The 18,546-nt window shown below is 40.0% G+C and overlaps 1 protein-coding gene across 5 annotated transcripts; it reads left to right on the forward strand.

Annotated features, from left to right (window-relative positions):
• Window positions 1-8,546: 8,546 nt before the first annotated feature.
• Cmtr2 (cap methyltransferase 2) lies at window positions 8,547-15,470 on the forward strand. 5 transcript variants are annotated; one of them, XM_070026242.1, is made up of 4 exons: window positions 8,547-8,820; window positions 10,560-10,672; window positions 12,034-12,113; window positions 12,300-15,470. In XM_070026242.1, the coding sequence occupies exon 4, from the start codon at window positions 12,319-12,321 to the stop codon at window positions 14,620-14,622; it is 2,304 nt and encodes a 767-aa protein (XP_069882343.1). In that variant the 5' UTR covers window positions 8,547-8,820; window positions 10,560-10,672; window positions 12,034-12,113; window positions 12,300-12,318; the 3' UTR covers window positions 14,623-15,470. The 5 variants fall into 5 exon arrangements, with proteins under 5 accessions (XP_069882343.1, XP_069882345.1, XP_069882344.1 ...); XM_070026244.1 differs by having other exon boundaries at window positions 8,547-8,778; XM_070026243.1 differs by lacking the exon at window positions 10,560-10,672.
• Window positions 15,471-18,546: the final 3,076 nt, after the last annotated feature.

Raw genomic sequence — 18,546 nt, forward strand, 5'->3', positions numbered from 1 at the left:
TGGGAAGAAGCCCTACAATTGCTTCAAGCAGATAAAATTACTAATCACCTGAATTCAATGAATCAAAATGAAAACCAAACCAAAGCAAAACCAAAATATGTCAGAGATGAAATTCAACAAATCAAAGGGGGAATGAAGAGGTTAAGGACTAAAGCTACACTCATTCCAGGTCATCCTGGAACAATACAAACTTATGAAGGGAAGAGAGTAGACCTTGAGAATAAAGGCCAATAGGATGGGGGGAAGATCAGAGAGAGGGGGAACAGATAAATGGAGAGTGGAAGGGTAGAAGAACATAGTTATTATATTTAACATAAAAATTAATAGGGTATATTAATATATTTTACATTTGCTTAAACTTGGCACCTACGAGCCAAGTTTGTTTGGATTTATTTTTGTTTTATTATTGTTTTTAATGTTTACTATATATGCATGTAATTTTCCTTTATTATTATTAAGTAGTTGTACAAAGGAATTATAATTCTGTAAGTCACATTATGGGTATAGTTCTTTTTGGTCAATGTCACCTCTTTTTCCCTGTGTTCTCCCTTTCCTGTTTCTACCCTAAAGTTACATAGTTCATTTTTTTTTTTTTTTTGGTCAGTTATGGGGTTTGAACTCTGGGCCTGAGTGCTGTCCCTGAACTTTTCAGCTCTAGGCGAGCACTCTACTACTTGAGCCATAGCACCACTTCCAGTTTTCTGGTGATTAATTAGAGATAAGAGTCTCACGGATTTTCCTGCCAAGGCTGGTTTTGAACTGTGATCCTCAGATTTCAGCCTCCTGAGTAACTAGGATTACAGGTGTGAGCCACTGGTGCCTGGCTTACACAGTTCATTTTATACTTAATGTACATAGAATACAATGACTACATTTGCTTACCCTTCCTCCTCACATCCCGTGCCCCTTCCCCTCTGTCTATTATTATTATTATTATTATTATTATTATTATTATTATTATTGACTGCACTTAGGCTTGAATTCAGAACCTCATGCTTGCAAGCAAGTGTTCTACCACTTGAGCCACGTGCCTTGGTTCTTTTTTTCCCTTAAGCTTTTACTCAGGCTGTCCCTGGATTATGCTACTCTTACCTTTCCCTCTCAAGTAGCTGTGAGCCCTTTTGAAACAAAATCTTCAAGCACAAAGGGGGAACCATAGTAATGGGACTCAAATGAATCAACTGATTACTTAGAGATAACGACGTTTGCTCTGACACAGCTGGGAGAATGAATGGCCATCTCATTTCTGTCCCAACTAGTGGACAAGTGGGAGGCTGCTGAAGAAAGTATGTGCAACTGGAATCTGATTGCAGCTCAGTTTGAGATAACTGTGAGGCAGCTGCTAGGATCAAAATTTACATTAACCCTTGGTTCCTCTACACAGCAGTGTTGGAAAGTGGAGCCGTGTATGTGTGTGTGTGTGTGTGTGTGTGTGTGTGTGTGTGTGTGTGTGTGGTATTTGGGTGATGGAGGTGGAACTCTCATATGGATCATGCATTTCTAACAAAAGTCACTTCTTGCTCTTTTGAGACTATATGAGTTATTGTAAGAACAGTTGTAACGAAGCGAGCTTGTCACTCCTCTCTGTCTTCCCCATGCTCCCACTTGCCCTTTGCTTCCACCACCATCAGCCCAAGTTCCTCACCAGAAGCCCAACAGGTGCCAATGCCTGGCCTGGCCTGGCCTGAGACCCAGTCTTAAGGTATTCTCTTATGCCAACACAGAATACATTGTGATATTATCCAACTGGGGATGTTGAGTAGAAAATTGGATACTAAAGGAGACTACAGGTTGAAAGATGGAGCTGGGCTGAAGATAGATATTTGGGGTTATAAATGTATAGATCATGCTTCTTAAGGCTTGAAGTTGGATAAGATCACTTACAGGGTAATATAGAGAAGAATGAGCTCTGGTTCACTTCAATATTAAAACTCAAGGAGAAAAGGAAGCAAGACTGAGACAGAGAGATAGTGAGGGAGTAGGAAAACCAGGAAAAGTTGGAATCTGGGAATCCAAGACACGCACTGGATTCCGTATCTAGGAGAAGAGAGCAGGTATATGCAACATGGCTGAAAGATGGAAGTAAGAAGATGAGTTCTGAGGACTGGCCACTGCCTCTAGTATGCAGAAGTCCTGGGTGACAGCAGAATTGTACAGTGGAAGGTTTGACTGGAGGGACTTTCTGAGAGACAACTGGCGAGGAGTTCCAAGAGCAAGAACGAACAAAGTTTCCAAGTTGGGTAGAGCTGTCTGGGGTAGTGGGTCAATGATATGTTTGTCTGTCCCTGTTTTGAAAGAAAATGGGATGGTTTTGGAGGAAGGGTAATCTTAAGAAAAATACCAGCTTCTGAGTTTGTTCCCTTTTCTGGGAAAGAAGGACACCATTCATTAACTCATTCTTTCATTGAACTTTTATTGCTGGCTTATTATGTGCTGGTATCTGGAGGTACAAAGAGCGCTATGATTTCCCCTGTTCTTTCAAAGCTGACAGTGTACTAGCAGGGACAAATTGAGAAACAAATAGACTATTTAGAGATAAATTTTATGTAAATGTGCTTCAGTTTAGGGTCACACCTGGCTGGACTCACCAGTTGCTATAAAATCCATATTGTGGTATGAGACCAAAGAGAATGAAGCAGGGAACATTCTAGAAAGTGCCAAGTTAGAAGAAATGAGTGAAGGGAGATGGGGAAGGAGCAATGAGAGAGGCAAAGTGTTGGGAATATCCCCAGGACAATTAGGATGCCTCTCCATCATCCTACCATTCACACCTTCCCTCTCCCTCTGTTGTCAATCATTGCCCTCCTTTGGTATCCAGACATGATTTCACAGTCCCTCTTACCAGTGCTCTCTGGGCAGTTACCATCTATCAGTTGGGCCTCAAAATGAAACCTCTTGGTTATCCCCTATCTTAACGTATATACCAGCAGTTTGTTAACTATATTTTGTTGAATAAAACACAAACACATGACCTATTCTTGTATGTATGTGTGCTGGTACTGGGGCTTGAACTAAGGGCCAGCATGCTGTTCCTGAGCTTCTTTGCTCAAGGCTAGTGCTCTACCACTTGAGACACATCTCCACATCTGGCTTTTCCTGGTTAATTGCAGATAGGAGTCTCAAGGATTTCTCTGCCCTGGCTGGCTTTGAACCTCAATCCTTAGATTTTTAGCCCCTTGAGTAGTTCGGCATGAGCCATTGCCCATGAGTTTTTTTGTGTGTGTGTCTATACCTGGCCTAGGGCTGGAACCCAGGGCCTAGGCACTGTCCCTGAGCTTTTTTGCTCAAGGCTAGCACTTTACCACTTGAGGTACAGCTCTACTTCAACTTTTTTTTTTTTTGGTTGGGGGAGGTGCTTAATTGGAGATCAGAGTCTCACAGATCTCAGCCTCCTGAGCAGCTAGGATTATAGGCATGAGCCACTGGTGCCTACCTCACCATGATCTATTTTTAATAAATTCATGTTGCCCTTTTCAAATGGGATCTGGGGTATATGCTCATTCATGAAAAACATTCATGTATGTGATTTAGCTGAGCAAATAAGGGATTTCTAAACTGTATGGCAGTTTGACAATTAGGTAGAGAACATGTAAGTCTCCTTTATATGTTTAAAAACTTGAGGAGGTATTTCAAGTATTCAAATGTAACACTCATGCACCCCCTACCTAGATTTAAAAAGTATCAACACTTTTCTGTTGCTTTAGGACTTCATAGAAAGGACAAAAACATTATAGGGTCCTTGTGCCTTCCCCTAATTCCCTGGGCCTTCCCACAGGAAACCATCTTTTTCATCCATGTGTTTATACTTTTTTCTGCCTGTACCAATGCATATTATGCAGAATTGTTTGTTATATTTCAAACATCACATAAGGCAAAATAAAACTGTCCTGTAACTTGCCTTTATCATCCTACACTGTTCTGGTCATGTGTTCTTTCATTTCGCAGCCTGTCTCATTTCTACTCTTGAAACCAACCCAAATTGTGGACGACAGGGAACAGATACATCTGTCATCTTTGCAGCTGCAGATATGAAATCATTTGGCCCCTGTCATCGTCTTTCTTTCCCTCTGTCTTCTTTGCCTTCCTCTCTCTTTTCCTCTTCTGCTCTATTAAGGATCTTGGCTATAAAAAGAAACAGCAGCAGAAAGAAAACTCTGCATGAAAAGTTGAATTCAGCACCTTAGCTTCTAGAAAAAAAATTAGACATTTTCAGGAGCCAGTAACATTGATCATATCAGCTACATGTAGGACCTTGCGCCAAACTCATTCATTCTTAGTAATCTGCAATATGACCTTGAAGAGGTTTTCTCTGCCCAAGGTCACCTAGACAGAAGGTGTGAAGTTCATGTGCCAGAACCTGGGTGCACTTACCATTGATAAAGCGAAACCATATCGATCCCTATGGCCACAAGGTCAAGTGAGCTCTTAATAGTGAGCATCCCCCAGGACTAACGCTTTAACAACTTGAGTATTGATTTCAATTCAAAATGAAGTACCATAATGGTTCCTAGGGAAAATCATAATGATGTAATTCCTTGAAAATTCACAGGGTTGAGTGTTACTGTGCTTCTGCTAGAGCTTTAGTCACCTTTGATTTTTATTCCCTCCTTCTGGAAATTTCCATTTGGCTATTTCACTGCTCTCCCTAAGTTTGTTAAGAGCTTACCTAAAAATCATTTCTTTCCCTCTTCACCATTTCCTGTTACATCAGATTTGGGCCCAGAGCCTGGCTCCTTACTCCCTGCTGTAGGCTGAACTTTGTCTCCCCATCATCAAACCCACATGTCAAAGATCTCACCTTCAATGTGATATATAGAAATGAGGCCTTTGAAAGGTAGTTAGGCTTAGATGACTTCAGAAAAGTGGGGCCCTGGGCTGGGAAGGTGGCTCCGTGGTAGAGCGCTTGCCTTGCATGCATGAGGCCCTGGGTTCGATTCCTCAGCATCACATAAGCAAAAAAGAAAAAAGCCGGAAGTGGCACTGTGGCTCAAGTGGTAGAGCACTAGCCTTGAGCTGAAGAGCTGAGGAACAGCGCCCAGGCCCAGAGTTCAGGCCCCAGGACCAAAAAAAAAAAAAAAAGTGGTGCCCTCACACTGGGGTTAGTGGCTTTCTAAGGAGATACCAGAGAGCTTGCTTTCTCTCTGTCACTTGCAAACAATCAAAAGGATGGACATCTAAAACTCAGGAAGAGAGCTCTGATATTGCACTTACCCACCCCTGAAACTGTGAGAAAATAAGTTTCTGTTGTTTATGAAATGTTTCAGAGGGTTTTGTTATAGGAGCCTAAGACACTACTTACACAACATTTCTAATCTTACTGGGTTTTTTTTTGTCCCTTGAGTATAATCTATATTAGACTTCCTCTTATCTGTTTTTTTTCACACCTGTTATTTTCCTGTGCTAGGCTAGTACTCTTTCTCCCTAGGTAACAGCTATCTTTAAGATAAAAGTTAAAATATCAGTTTTCATAATCCTTCCTCATATCTTTCCTATCAATTGGATCTTCTTTGGACTCCTATAACACAATATAGAACTTAGTTGTACAGTGTTGTTTGTTTTAAAATGTCTTGTATAGACAATAATGTGATTAACTTTCAAAGGATGGGCCATACCTTGTACTCTATTCTACACATTGGTCTTCCTAACATTGTGTATGTGTGTGTGCATGCATAAGCACATGTGTGCACATTATGTGTACTAGCACTGGGGCTTGAACCCAGAGCCTGAGCACTGTCCCTTTACTCAAGGTTGACACTCTATCACTGGAGCCACAACTCCTCCACTTCTGGAATTTTGGTAGTGAACTGGAGATAAGAATCTCAGGACTTTCCTGCCTAGGCTGGCTTTGTACCAGGATACTCAAGTAGACAGGATTATAGGTGTCAACCACAGGACCTGCTGTCCCCTCTCTCTCTCTCTCCTCCTTCTCTCTCTCTCTCTCTCTCTCTCTCTCTCTCTCTCTCTCTCTCTCTCTCTCTCTCTCTCTCTCTCTCTCTCTCTCTCTCTCTCTCATAAAGTTCTGAACAAGCTATAGTACTATACATTCTCCTTTAAATCCTTACAATGTTTTTAAGCTATTTGGGCCCTTTCTACATGGAAGAGAATAAAGGAATATATATTAGTCTGAGGATGCTCCCATAACAAAGAGAGATCACTTAAACAGCAGAACCTTATTTCACAGTTCTAGAGGATAGAAGTAAGTCCAAGATTGGCAGACTTAGATTCTGATGAGTCCTCTCCTCCTGGCATCTCACTGTGTTCTCAGATGAACGTTCCTCTCTGTTTGCAGACAGAGATTTTTGGTATCCTTATAAGAAAACCAGTCCTGGAAGTGGCACTGTAGCTCAAGTGGTAGAGCGCTAGCCTTGAGCTGAAGAGCTGCGGGACAGCACTCAGGCACAGAGTTCAAGCCCCACAACCGGAAAAAAAAAGAAAAAGAAAAAGAAAACCAGTCCTGCCAGATTACTTTAATTGTTTCCATAAAGGCTCTATTTTCTAATATAGTCACACTGATAATGCTTTAACATGTATATGCAACAGGAAGGAAACAATTCAGTCTATAACAAAAATTTTGATTAAAATACATATGAGGTTAGCACAGTATCAACTATATTGTAAATTTAATTTTAAGGTTGTTTAAAACATGATTATAATGATATCCATAACTCATAAAACACACCTTGACTCACATTGGTTACATTAACAAAAGCATGCACATCCTTATAATGATATATCACTTCATAATAAAAAGGAATGTACATATATATAAGACAAAATAGATTAATATTCAAAAAGTGACATTGAATGGAAAATGGCTAGAACCCAACAGGTATAAACTCTAATGATTAACTTTATGTGGAGTTTTAGAATAGACAGAACTAAACAATGGTGATGGAAAATAGATCTGTGGTGGGTTCTTGAGGATAGGAGTCTGGGAACGCTGGAGAGAGCTTCTCTAGGATATTCAAGAAAAATCTGTCAAAAGTGGTTGAATAACCAGGCATGGTAGTACATGCCTATACTTCCTGCTACCCAGAAGGCATATTGGAAGCATGGAGATTCAAGGCTAATATGGGAGAAATGTTAATGAGATCTGCATCTCAACAAACATGGTGGGTATAGTGGATACGCCTGCAACTCCAGCTATTCAGGAGGCAAAGGAAGGAAGATAGAGGAGAGAGACTTCCTGTTCGTGGTGAAAAAGTACAACAGTATCTGAAAGATACCTGAAGCACAAAGGGCTGGTGATGTGGTTCAAATTGAAGAGTGCTTGAAGTCTTTAATTCCAAGCCAGGGCACCACCAAAAACAGTGGTTGAATACTTGTAATCTGGATATCTCACTGTACTCAAAGTAACAGAAATACAATGACATTTTTATCATTGCTACTAAAGTGATGAAATGAGGGCTGGCAGAGAAACTCAAGGGGCAAAAGTATCTGCCTAGCAAGCATGGAGGCTCTGACCTGAAACATCAGCACTGCCAAAATAAATAAATAAATAAAGTGCGGAAATGAATATCTGTCTAAAGCAAGTGCCAGTTGTTGATTTCCTAAGGATATATTGCCAGGAGTTGACAGTGCTGGATGAAAGTACATGAGTATTTTATCTTCTGGAAAGTTTATGCTAATTGTTCTACATATGAATGTCTTTATCTGAATTCCCACCAGCAATGGACATAATCAGTCTTTTTAATATCTTCTAAATTAGGTAAGAGGAAAACTTTGTTTTCACTTCAGATCCTCCTCTTTTTTCTTTTAGTTCCTGGGGTTTGAACTCTGGGCCTGGGTTTGATCCCTGAAGTGCTTTTGCTCAAAGCGAGTACTCTACCACTTGAGCCACTGCACCCCTTCCAGCATTTCCTCCAGGCTGCCAACCACGATCCTCAGATCTCAGCCTCCTGAGCAGCTAAGATTACAGGCATGAGCCACTGGTGCCCGGCTTTTGGTTTCCCTTTTTGTTTTTTGCTTTTTAGATAGGGTCTCCATATGCAGCCCAGGCTGGCCTTGAACTTGGAAACCTCCTCCATCAGTGCTATGATGGATTATAGGTTGTGCCACCATGCCCTAACCCCATTTGTTTTTGTTTTTAATAAGAGGCTAAAGAATTGGCTACCTGATTCTTGGTTATTTTGATATTGGCTATTTGATTCTTTTTCCTTTTTTGTTTTGTTTTTTTTGATTGCCTGGTGAAATCTTTATTCTTCTAAGTTTTGTCTGTTTCTTACTGACGGATGCATTCACAGTGTTTTCTCAATCTCTCTAGTTTGGCTTTTAAACTTGTCCAGCTGCATTAGAAAAATATTTGACTCCAAGGACGAAGTGGGCGGAGCCAGCGCGTCAGAGAGGGGGCAGGCTCCGCCCACCACAGCCACTCCAGCTCTCCAAGGCGCGGCTAAAAGAAGCTCCCTCTGCGCGCGCAGCTTCTATTACCATGGCGACCGCGATGCGGTGAGGTGTAGGCGTTTCCCGGTTCCAGTAGCTCGCGGAGTAAAGGTGTGGAAAGTAGCGGTCGTACGTACCGTTGACGTACTGACGTCAGCCTAGCTTAGACTGCGCGTGCGCGCTGTGTCTCGGTCCTATGGCCGCCGTCAGCTGGCGTTCGGCGGGGCGCGGCCTGGAGGAGAGAGGAGAGTCCCAGCGCCGCGAGGACGGTCCGCTTTTCCGGCTCCCCCTTCTCAGTGTGCTTCCTTTGCCCTTTGCGGCTGGGGACCATCGCGAACCCGAAAGAGTGAGCACCCCAAGAAGCTGCTGCCAGCAGCGAAAGTGGGAGTGGAGCAGGTGAAGTGAGGCCTGCCCGGAGTTGAGTATCCCAGGCCGGAGGTAATCGGCGACTGGCCGGGTTCCTGGGCCTCAGAGGAGGGGTTGGGCGACGGGCCGGGGTCCTTGGCCTCAGAGGAGGTGATGGGCGAAGGGCCCGGGGCAGAGGCGGGGGCTGGGAGCCAGGGCTGTGCGGGTGGGGGGCTTGGGCCTTAGCACCCCCCCCAGCCACCGTAAGCTCTGCACTCATACCGTTCGTTTTCCCAGTTCCTCGGAGAAGGAGTTGTAGGAAACAACCAAACTCCTGTATGGTAACTGGACAGGCAACGACTTGTTGCGATCTTGTGGATTTTGTATGAAGCCCACTGATTTCAAGAGTATGCCCTCTCTGTGGCTTTGGACAGGAAAGCACATACTAAATAGGTACTGGGCCACCCAGCAGAATTATGATACCACACTCCGTGGGGTGTTTAATAAAAGGGACCGACTGGTCTATTCAACCTGTAAGCCACAAGCTGTTTTATTTTTTTAAGTCCTCCTTTGAAGTGTGTTGAAGTTGAAATGCATAATTATGACCTATTCAGAACATGATCAGATAATTGCTTCTTGTGCTAAGTATGGTATCCAGCCATTTATTCAGTAAGTGCTTTATAGTGTAGTAGGCACTGCTCAAACCTCTTGGAGGTGATAGGTAAGTAAATAAAACTACAGTCCTGCCCTATGGAGCTTATATTCTAGTTTGGAGGACAATAAACAGGAAGTATGAATAAGTTAGGGATAACTTTAGAAGGAAATGGGTGCTGAGAAAGAAGAAAGCACAAGAAAGGAGTATAAGGTGCAATTGTAAATAAGTATATCCTGGTAGGCTTCACGGAGTAAGTTACAGTTGAGCCTTACTGGAAAAAGATGAGGGAACTGGCTATGCAGATACCTGGGGAAGATCATTTCAGATAGAGGGATCACCCACTGTAAAGGATTTTGGCTTAGAATGTGCCTGATGTCTTCGGTGAACCACAGGAAGGCTTGTGTGATTGGTGGGTAATGAGTAAGGATGAGTAATAATAAAAATTAGGTGGCAACACAGCCAAAGTGTAGTTCCGAATCCCTTCGATTGTCCTCATATGAAGGTAATTATCTATTTAGTTCAGGTAAGGTTAACTACAGCCATTAACCAGTATGTGAGCTTAATGACTAAAACCTAGACCTTTTCCCAGATAGAAGACATTTTGAGACCTAAACATGATTATAGTTTACAGCAAGCACTAAGTCAAGACAGTTTAAATTGTTAAAATAAGCTTTTCTTTTCCCTTATTTAGGGTGCAGTGAATGCATAAAATTTTCTAAAAGTTTCAGAAAATTTTCTAAATACACTTTCTACCAGTAAGGTTAGAAATGGGTATTTTAATGTTTTTTTTTGTTTTTTTTTTTTGTTTTTTTACAATTTTGACTGTTAACCTATCTACATGCAGTTTGTAAATATGTTTTGGCAGTCAGAAGTGAACCTAAGAAGATAGTTGTTAACTTCAGGGAGATTATAGACTGGTAGAATAGGTGAACTTGGAAATGTAACATAAAAAAGTTGAAAAAATTGTGCTAGAAGAATAATATTAAATTACTGTGGTAGCACACATTTTCCCCCATTTTAATCCTATAACTTGCTTTTTGTGGGATGGCTATTGTCAGTTTTTTTTCACATTTATCAAATTCAGATTTAAAAAAAAAATATAGAATGCATTGAATAGGTGTTGGAACTTAGAACTTTTCCATACTATGCCATTAAACCATGCTTCTTTCTCTTACAGCCTTTTTCCTCTCCTGGAGACAAATATTTTTTATTTATTTCTTTTCTTTTTTTTTTCGGTTGTGGGACTTGAACTCTGGGCTTGGGCGCTGTCCCTGCACTCTGCAGCTCAAGGTGAGCGCGCTACCGTTTGAGCCATAGTGCCACTTCCGGTTTTCTAGTGGCTTATTGGAGATAAGAGTCTCACAGACTTTCCTTCCCAAGCTGGCTTTGAGCCGTGATCCTCAGATCTCAGCCTCCTGAGTAGCTAGGATTACACGTGTGAGCCACTGGCACCGGGCCTATTATTTATTTCTTTGGCAGTGTTATAATACAAAACATAGAGTGACAGTTGCTGTATTCAGTAAGGTTATTTTTTCCATTTAGAGCTCAAGTGTGTTTTAGTGGCAAGAAGAAATAATAAGATTTTATAGTAAAAGCATGGAGTTGTCTGACAACTCTCATGAGAGGCTGGAGTCTAGTTTAGAGACATGCCACAAGGAGCTATTGGTAATTTTTCAGCATTAAGAAGGAGGAGGCTATAGTTTTTGGTGAGTGTATTAGCTTCCTATTGCTGTGACAAAAATCTATCAGTTATGCAACTTAAAAGGAGGAAAACTTTATTTTGGCTCACAGTTCAAGGAGGGGATACAAAAGAATGATAGAGGACAGTAGCTTGATTGGAATATATTGTACACATACATGGAAATTAATTAGGAAATACGTACTAATTAGAAGAAAGAACAAAAATAATTTCAGTTTCTGGCCAGTTGGGCCATTGCCTATGGTCCTGTGGTGAGACATGCATATGGAGGAGAATTGTTCACCTGATGGCCACCAGGAAGCAGAGAGGAAGTGGCCAGGTTGTCAGTATCCCTTTCAAGGTCATACTACCAGTAACTTAACTTCTTTCTAACAGTTCCCACTTCTTTAAGGTTCCACTCCCTCTCAATAGCCAGTACCATCCAGAGACCAAATCTTTATCACATAGGCCTTTTGGGACATTTCAGACCCAACTGTAGCAATGAATGGTACTTTGATGGCCTGTATACATGATTGGTACCACCAAAATACACATCTCAGTGAAATCTGGATAGAAGATATGTTTAGCAGTCCTAGGTATATAAGGGGCTGATGGCAAAGAGGCCTCAAAGGAGGGGCAGTAACCTGTTCAGGTGGAGCATCCTCTCTTGAAGGGAACTAAAACCATCTCAGAGTCACTTGTTATAGCTTGATTAAGGGTCATGTCCAGGGATTTGCGCGCGCGCACACGTGTGTGTGTGTGTGTGTGTGTGTGTGTGTGTGTGTGTGTGTGTGTGTGTGTGTGTGTGTGTGTGTGTGTGTGTGTGTGTGTGTGTGTGTGTGTGTGTGTGTGTGTGTGTGTCCATATGATAGAAAACTTTTTTGAGTTCTGAGTTACAGTGACAAGAGCTGTCATTTACTGATATTTTGTATATGATTTTTATATGTCATTTGTGTTTTCTTTCTTCTTCCAGAAAGCAATATGTCAATGTATTTGATAGGAAGAACAGAATCCTAGACTACAAAGTAATTTTCCCAGGCCATTTATTAAGCTGTAAGTAATAGAGCTGGAATTTAAACCTGCCTTTATTCATTCTGTAGTACATATTGCCTTATTTTATAATAGAAATGTGCTCTTAGCTTCCCATTTTATTTGACATTATAAGTATGATCAGATTTATGCATGATAATTTACTTACAATAAAGTTGACTCATTTTATTTTGTATTTTCTTTCCCTAGGTTTTCATTCGATTTGAAAATGAGTAAGTGCAAGAAGCCTCCAGTTCAACAGTTATCAAGTTCTGAAACTTTTAGCCCAGATGTTGTTGCTGACATTTTTGAACTTTTTGCCAAGAACTTTTCTTACTGCAAGCCACTTAATAACGAGTGGCAGTTACCAGACCCCAGTGAGATTTTCACCTGTGACCACACAGAATTTAATGCATTTCTTGATTTGAAGAATTCCCTAAATGAAGTAAAAAACCTCCTGAGTGATAAGAAACTAGATGAGTGGCATGAGCACACTGCTTTCACTAACAAAGCAGGAAAAATTATTTCTCATGTACGAAAGTCTGTGAATGCTGAACTTTGTACTCAAGCATGGTGTAAATTCCATGAGATTTTGTGTAGCTTCCCACTTATTCCACAGGAAGCTTTTCATACTGGAAAACTGAATTCTCTACATCTTTGTGAGGCTCCTGGAGCTTTTATAGCTAGTCTCAATCACTATTTAAAGTCACATCATTTCCCTTGTGATTGGAGTTGGGTAGCTAACACTCTGAATCCATACCATGAAGCAAATGACAATCTGATAATGATTATGGATGACCGGCTTATTGCAAATACCTTACATTGGTGGTACTTTGGTCCAGATAACACTGGTGATATCATGACCCTGAAATACCTGACTGGACTTCAGGATTTCCTAAGCAACATGGCCACCATTCACTTGATCACCGCAGATGGGAGTTTTGATTGCCAAGGAAATCCAGGTGAACAAGAAACTTTAGTTTCTTCTTTGCATTACTGTGAAGTTGTCACTGCTCTGACCACTCTTGGAAACGGCGGTTCTTTTGTCTTAAAGATGTTTACTTTGTTTGAACATTGTTCCATAAACCTGATGTACCTGCTAAACTGTTCCTTTGAACAAGTCCATGTTTTCAAACCTGCTACTAGCAAGGCAGGAAACTCAGAAGTCTATGTCGTGTGTCTCTGTTACAAGGGGAGAGAAGCCATTCATCCTCTCTTATCTAGAATGGTGCTGAATTTTGGGACTGAAATGACCAGAAAAGCTCTCTTTCCCCATCATGCGATTCCTGAATCTTTTCTTAAAAGTCATGAAGAATGTTGTGCATTTTTTCATAAATACCAGCTAGAGACTATTTCTGAGAATATCCGTCTATTTGAATGCATGGGCAAAGGGGAACAAGCAAAACTGAATAACTTAAGAAATTGTGCTGTACAATACTTTATGCAAAAATTCCAACTGAAGCCTCTTTGCAGAAATAACTGGTTAGTAAAGAAATCTAACATTGGTTGTAGTACAAATACAAAATGGTTTGGGCAAAGGAACAAATACTTTAAAACCTATAATGAAAGGAAGATGCTGGAAACGCTTTCATGGAAAGATAAAATAGCCAAAGGATACTTTAATAGTTGGGCTGAAGAACATGTTGTGTACCATCCTGGGCAAAACTCTCTTTTAGAAGGGACAGCGTCTAACCTTGAGTGCCACTTATGGCATATTTTAGAAGGAAAGAAACTGCCAAAGGTCAAGTGTTCGCCTTTCTGTGATGGTGAAATTTTAAAGACTCTTAATGAAGCAATTGAAAAGTCCTTAGGAGAAGCTTTGAGTGTGAATTCCAAGTTTAAGCCGAAACAGCAGTATTGTTGTTCCTGTCACATTTTTTCTGAAGAACTGATATTTTCTGAGTTGCTTAGCCTTACCAAGTGCCTTCAGGAAGAGCAGATTATAGAACCCAGTGACCAAATAAAGTGCCTGCTTGTGGGTTTACCAACTCTCTGTGATGTCAAAATGCATGGACCTTTGGATGTTCAGCTCTTGGAATCAGCTGAACTCATGACTTACAGCTGTTCGTTGCTTCATGATGGAGACCCATCCTACCAGCATTTGTTTTTAGACTGCCTTCTGCATTCATTACAGCAGCTTCATACAGGGGATAGTCTGATCTTGCCTATACTTTCTTGTTTAACAAGATTTATGGCTGGCTTGATCTTTATACTCCACAGTTGTTTTAGATTTGTCACATTTTCTTGTCCTACACCCTCTGGGCCCCTGAGGACCTGTGCTGTTCTGCTATGTGTTGGTTATCAGAATCTTCCAAATCCAGTTTTTCAGTATCTGCAGAATGTGAATGAGTTGTTGAGCACCTTGCTTAACTCTAATGCACCCCAACAGGTTCTACAGTTTGTGCCAATGGAGGTGCTACTTAAGGGGGCACTGCTTGATTTTTTGTGGGATTTGAATGCTGCCATTGCTAAAAGACATTTGCATTTGATTATCCAAGTAGAGAGAGAACTCATCAGCAACCTACAGTTATGAAATTGAGCATATCCTTTCTAAGACCAGTTTTATGACTTAATAGTTTTCAGTGTTACCTTTTCTGTTTGTTTCATACCTTTCATTCTGGAGAAAGGGTGACTTTTGCATCTTTTCATTAATTCTATTCTGATCTCTAGGGTGCATACACTCATTCATAGGCATAAAAGTTCTTCCTGTGACAGATTCTATTCAGCCTTTAAACATGAGGGCTCCGTGTGCTTGCGTGGGTCCATGCTTGCATATGTTCTTTGGTTGAATTTATCTGTTTTAAGATTTGCACCTTGTGCCTTCTCTTAGGGTTTTTTCCTGACAAATTTCCTCTCATTGACTAATGCTGTTAATTAAGTGGAAGAGGTCATTTATGAAAAGGAAGCGAGTTACTCCTTAGCAGTGAAATTTACTTGAGCATGCAACATGTCACATATGGCTTTCAGGGAACTCTGTACCAGGTTTCTTGATAAGATGTGCCATTTAGACCATTGGACCAGTTTACTTGTATGGTTCAGATAAAACTAGTATGCTCTTTTGTGAAGGTTTTCCTAATTATAACCATCCAACTAATAACAGGACAGCTTCAAACCAAAGATCATGTTTAAAACAATGAAAATTTATATCTGGTAACACTTCTGTATCATGAAAAGCTTCATTTAGCAATGTTTTGATTTTTAACTTCCAGAAAACAACCACTGAATGAAAAGATTTTTATTAGATTTTAAGATATAATTTATAATCTCATATGGGGCAATTACAAATGTGATTGATGTACATAGTGAATACTGAAAAATTTGATATTTTCAAAATGATGGTTCAGCAGTTAATTTTGTAATCTTTAATTTTTTATCAGTATAAATAAAGCACTTTACCAAAATGTTAGCTGTGAGATTTTATTAGTCACATTTGATTTCTTTTGCATATGTATTTAATAATACAAGGAAGCTTTAATGGCAAGTTCCACAAAGCAAAGAATGTCTTACAAATGCATTTTAGGTATTTTTATAGCTATATAAAAAATACACTAAATCTTTGATGTATTTGGCTGATAATCAGAATTTTTTTATATTTTGCTATTTTTGAATTCCATTATAGATTCATGAATAAAATCTTCAGCAGCAGGCTGAGAAGGTGGCTCAGTGGTGGAGTGCTTGCCTTGCATTAATGAGGCCCTGGGTTCGATTCCTCAGCACCACATAAACAGAAAAAGCTGGAAGTGGTGCTGTGGCTCAAGTGGTAGAGTGCTAGCCTTGAGCTGAAGAGCTGAGGGACAGTGCCCAGGCCCAGAGTTGAGGCCCCACGACCAGCACCCCCCCCAAAAAAAAAAATTCAACAGGCACATTTCATCTTCTAAAAAGGAACACATGGGGGTTAAAAATCTAACTTGGAAACTCACTCTTAAGGAAGGTTTGAATGGGAGTTAATGTTCCTTCATTTCCTTTGAGTTGTATTAAAATTTATTCCATAATGTGATAATATTTATGGAAGAGCTTCACAAGAAGTAGAGTGGAGTGTGGAGGAAAAAAGCTCATGTTCTACTAGGGACTTTTTGGGAGCAAAACTAGTATTATGTGGAAGACTGATTAAAAAAACCAGTTTTGCACGGGATGGACCTCATGCTTTATTGGTAATAAGTCAATTTCTTTGATTTATTTTAACCATTTAATTCGGCTGAATTTGAAAGCCTGGATCCAAATGCTGTTATGGACTGTTTTAAGCTCCTCAAAAAGTATTGAGTGATTAGTAGTTTTAACATGACTCTGTTAGAATCTGTATCACTGGAATATATTAGGATATACTTCAAAATATTTTAGAATCAATTGCTGTCCATCTGGGATTTTGGATTCATACTACTTTAGATATGTGATAGGACTTGAGAAAGGTTCAAACTGAACTGAGATGATGAGATGGTAAGTACTAATATTTAAAGCAATTTCTCTTGCCAAAGAAGCTAAATGCTATAAAAACACAAACATGGACATGTGGTACACACCTATAATTCTATCTACTTGGGAGAGGCCATATCAGAAGGATCAAAATTTGAGGCTAGCTCAGGCAAAAAGTAGCTTATCTCAAAATCAAAAACAGAAGGACTGGCAAGGTGGCTCAAATGATAGATACTTGCCTAGCACTGGGTTCATTTCCTGGTACTATGAGAGATGTATGTTTTGCATTTTTTTTTTTTTTTTTTGTCGGTCATGGGGCTTGAATTCTGGGACTGAGCTCTGTCCCTGAGCAATTAAGCTCAAGGCAAACACTCTACCACTTGAGCCACAGCACCACTTCCAGTTTCCTGGTGGTTAATTGGAGATAAGAGTTTCATGGACTTTCCTGCCCAGGCTGGCTTTGAACCGTGATCCTCAGATATTAGCCTCCTGAGTAGCCAGGATTAAAGGCATGAGCCACCAGTGCCCAGCTGTTTTGCATTACTTATCAAGATAGTTACCATTTTTAATTTTTTCATAAGTCTTGAGATTTGTAATTGTGATACTTTTCAAAGAAAAGCATTTGTGGTGTGTATTTCTTTCTTTGTGCCTGTCCTGAGGCTTCGAACTCAGAGCCTTGGCCCTATTCTTGAGCTTTTTTTTTTTTTTTTTTTTTGCTAAAGGTTAGTGCTATGCCACTTGAGTCACAGCTCCATTTCTGGCTTTTTAGTGGCTAGTTGGAGATAGGAGCCTCATGAACTTTCCTGCCTTGTCTGGCTTCCAACTGTCATCCTTAGATCTTAGCTTCCTAAGTAGTTAGGATTACAGGTGTGGGGCACTGGCATCTGCTGCCAGGTGTTTTTTTTTTTTTTTTTTTAAGTAAAAAGGATGTTCTATAAAAAATGCACAACCTGAGTTTTCAGCTCAATCACACAAAGGCTTCTCTTGGAGACAACCCTTCTATATCAGCATGAAGCCAGAATTGTATGTAGTCTTGCTCAATTCCTTCACCTACTCAGAGCTCAGGAAAAGTGGCCTCATGTACAAAGCCCTGGGATTCTCAGCAACACACACACACACACACACACACACCATAAAAATTATTTTAGAACTCCATCAAGGACATATTTATAGTAATTCTTAAAGAGTTGTTCCATTTGTTAGTATGTAGTAATTTTTCCTTATCTCTTCTGATTAATTGCTTTATCAGATGAGTGTAACTATTCTAGCTTGCTTTGAGATTCTTTTTACTTGGAATATTATTTTCTGTCCTTTTAGTCTATGTCTTTACCAGTTGAGACAAATTTCTTGTAGACAACAAGCAATTGGATCTTGCTTTTAAATCCAACTAGCCAGTCTGCATCTGTTAATTGGAGAGTTAAGACCATTTACATTTAGGATTCATTTTAAATTAGCACAAAGCTAATTCCTATTCTCATCCCCCAATTGATTTGTTTACTCCATTCTTTTCATTCTCCTCTATTTATCTTTGAATTTTGCTGGATTATTGAGTTAATAATGTTTGATCTTAATTCTCATTTTAAAAAAGGATTTGTCCTTTTAGTGGGATTTATTCTTTCATGAACTCTGTGGCTCTGAGTTTCTGTCTTGCTCTTTTCTGTGTAGGATTCCTTTAAGCATCCTCTCCAGAACTGTTTTAGTAGTCATTCATTGATTTACTTTGCTTATTTTGGAAGGTCTTTATTCCCCATCAGTTTTAAAGGATAACTATAGTAGTCTAACTACTAGATTATGGTAGTCTAACTGGGCCATTATTTACTTTGAGAATTTAGGATGTATCAGGCCATGATCTCCTGTATCTTAGGGACTCTATAGAGATGTCTGCTGTTACTCTAGTAGGTGTGCTTTTGTAAATAACTTGGCAAATTCCTCTTGCAACCTTCCATTCTTTCTTTGTTCTGTACTATTGGAATTTTAACTATAATATGACATGGAACTCTTTTCTGGTTGTCACTACTTGGGTTTCTAAATTCCTCCTGTACTTTGT

The sequence above is a fragment of the Dipodomys merriami genome, unplaced genomic scaffold (genome assembly GCF_024711535.1).
Source record: "Dipodomys merriami isolate MVZ:Mamm:240054 unplaced genomic scaffold, mDipMer1.0.p SCAF_176, whole genome shotgun sequence".
NCBI classification, from domain to species: Eukaryota; Metazoa; Chordata; class Mammalia; order Rodentia; family Heteromyidae; genus Dipodomys; species Dipodomys merriami.

Bases quoted from the DNA above. Each gene is read 5' to 3' on its own strand.
- Cmtr2 (XM_070026242.1), top strand. From the start codon at position 12,319: ATGAGTAAGTGCAAGAAGCCTCCAGTTCAACAGTTATCAAGTTCTGAA.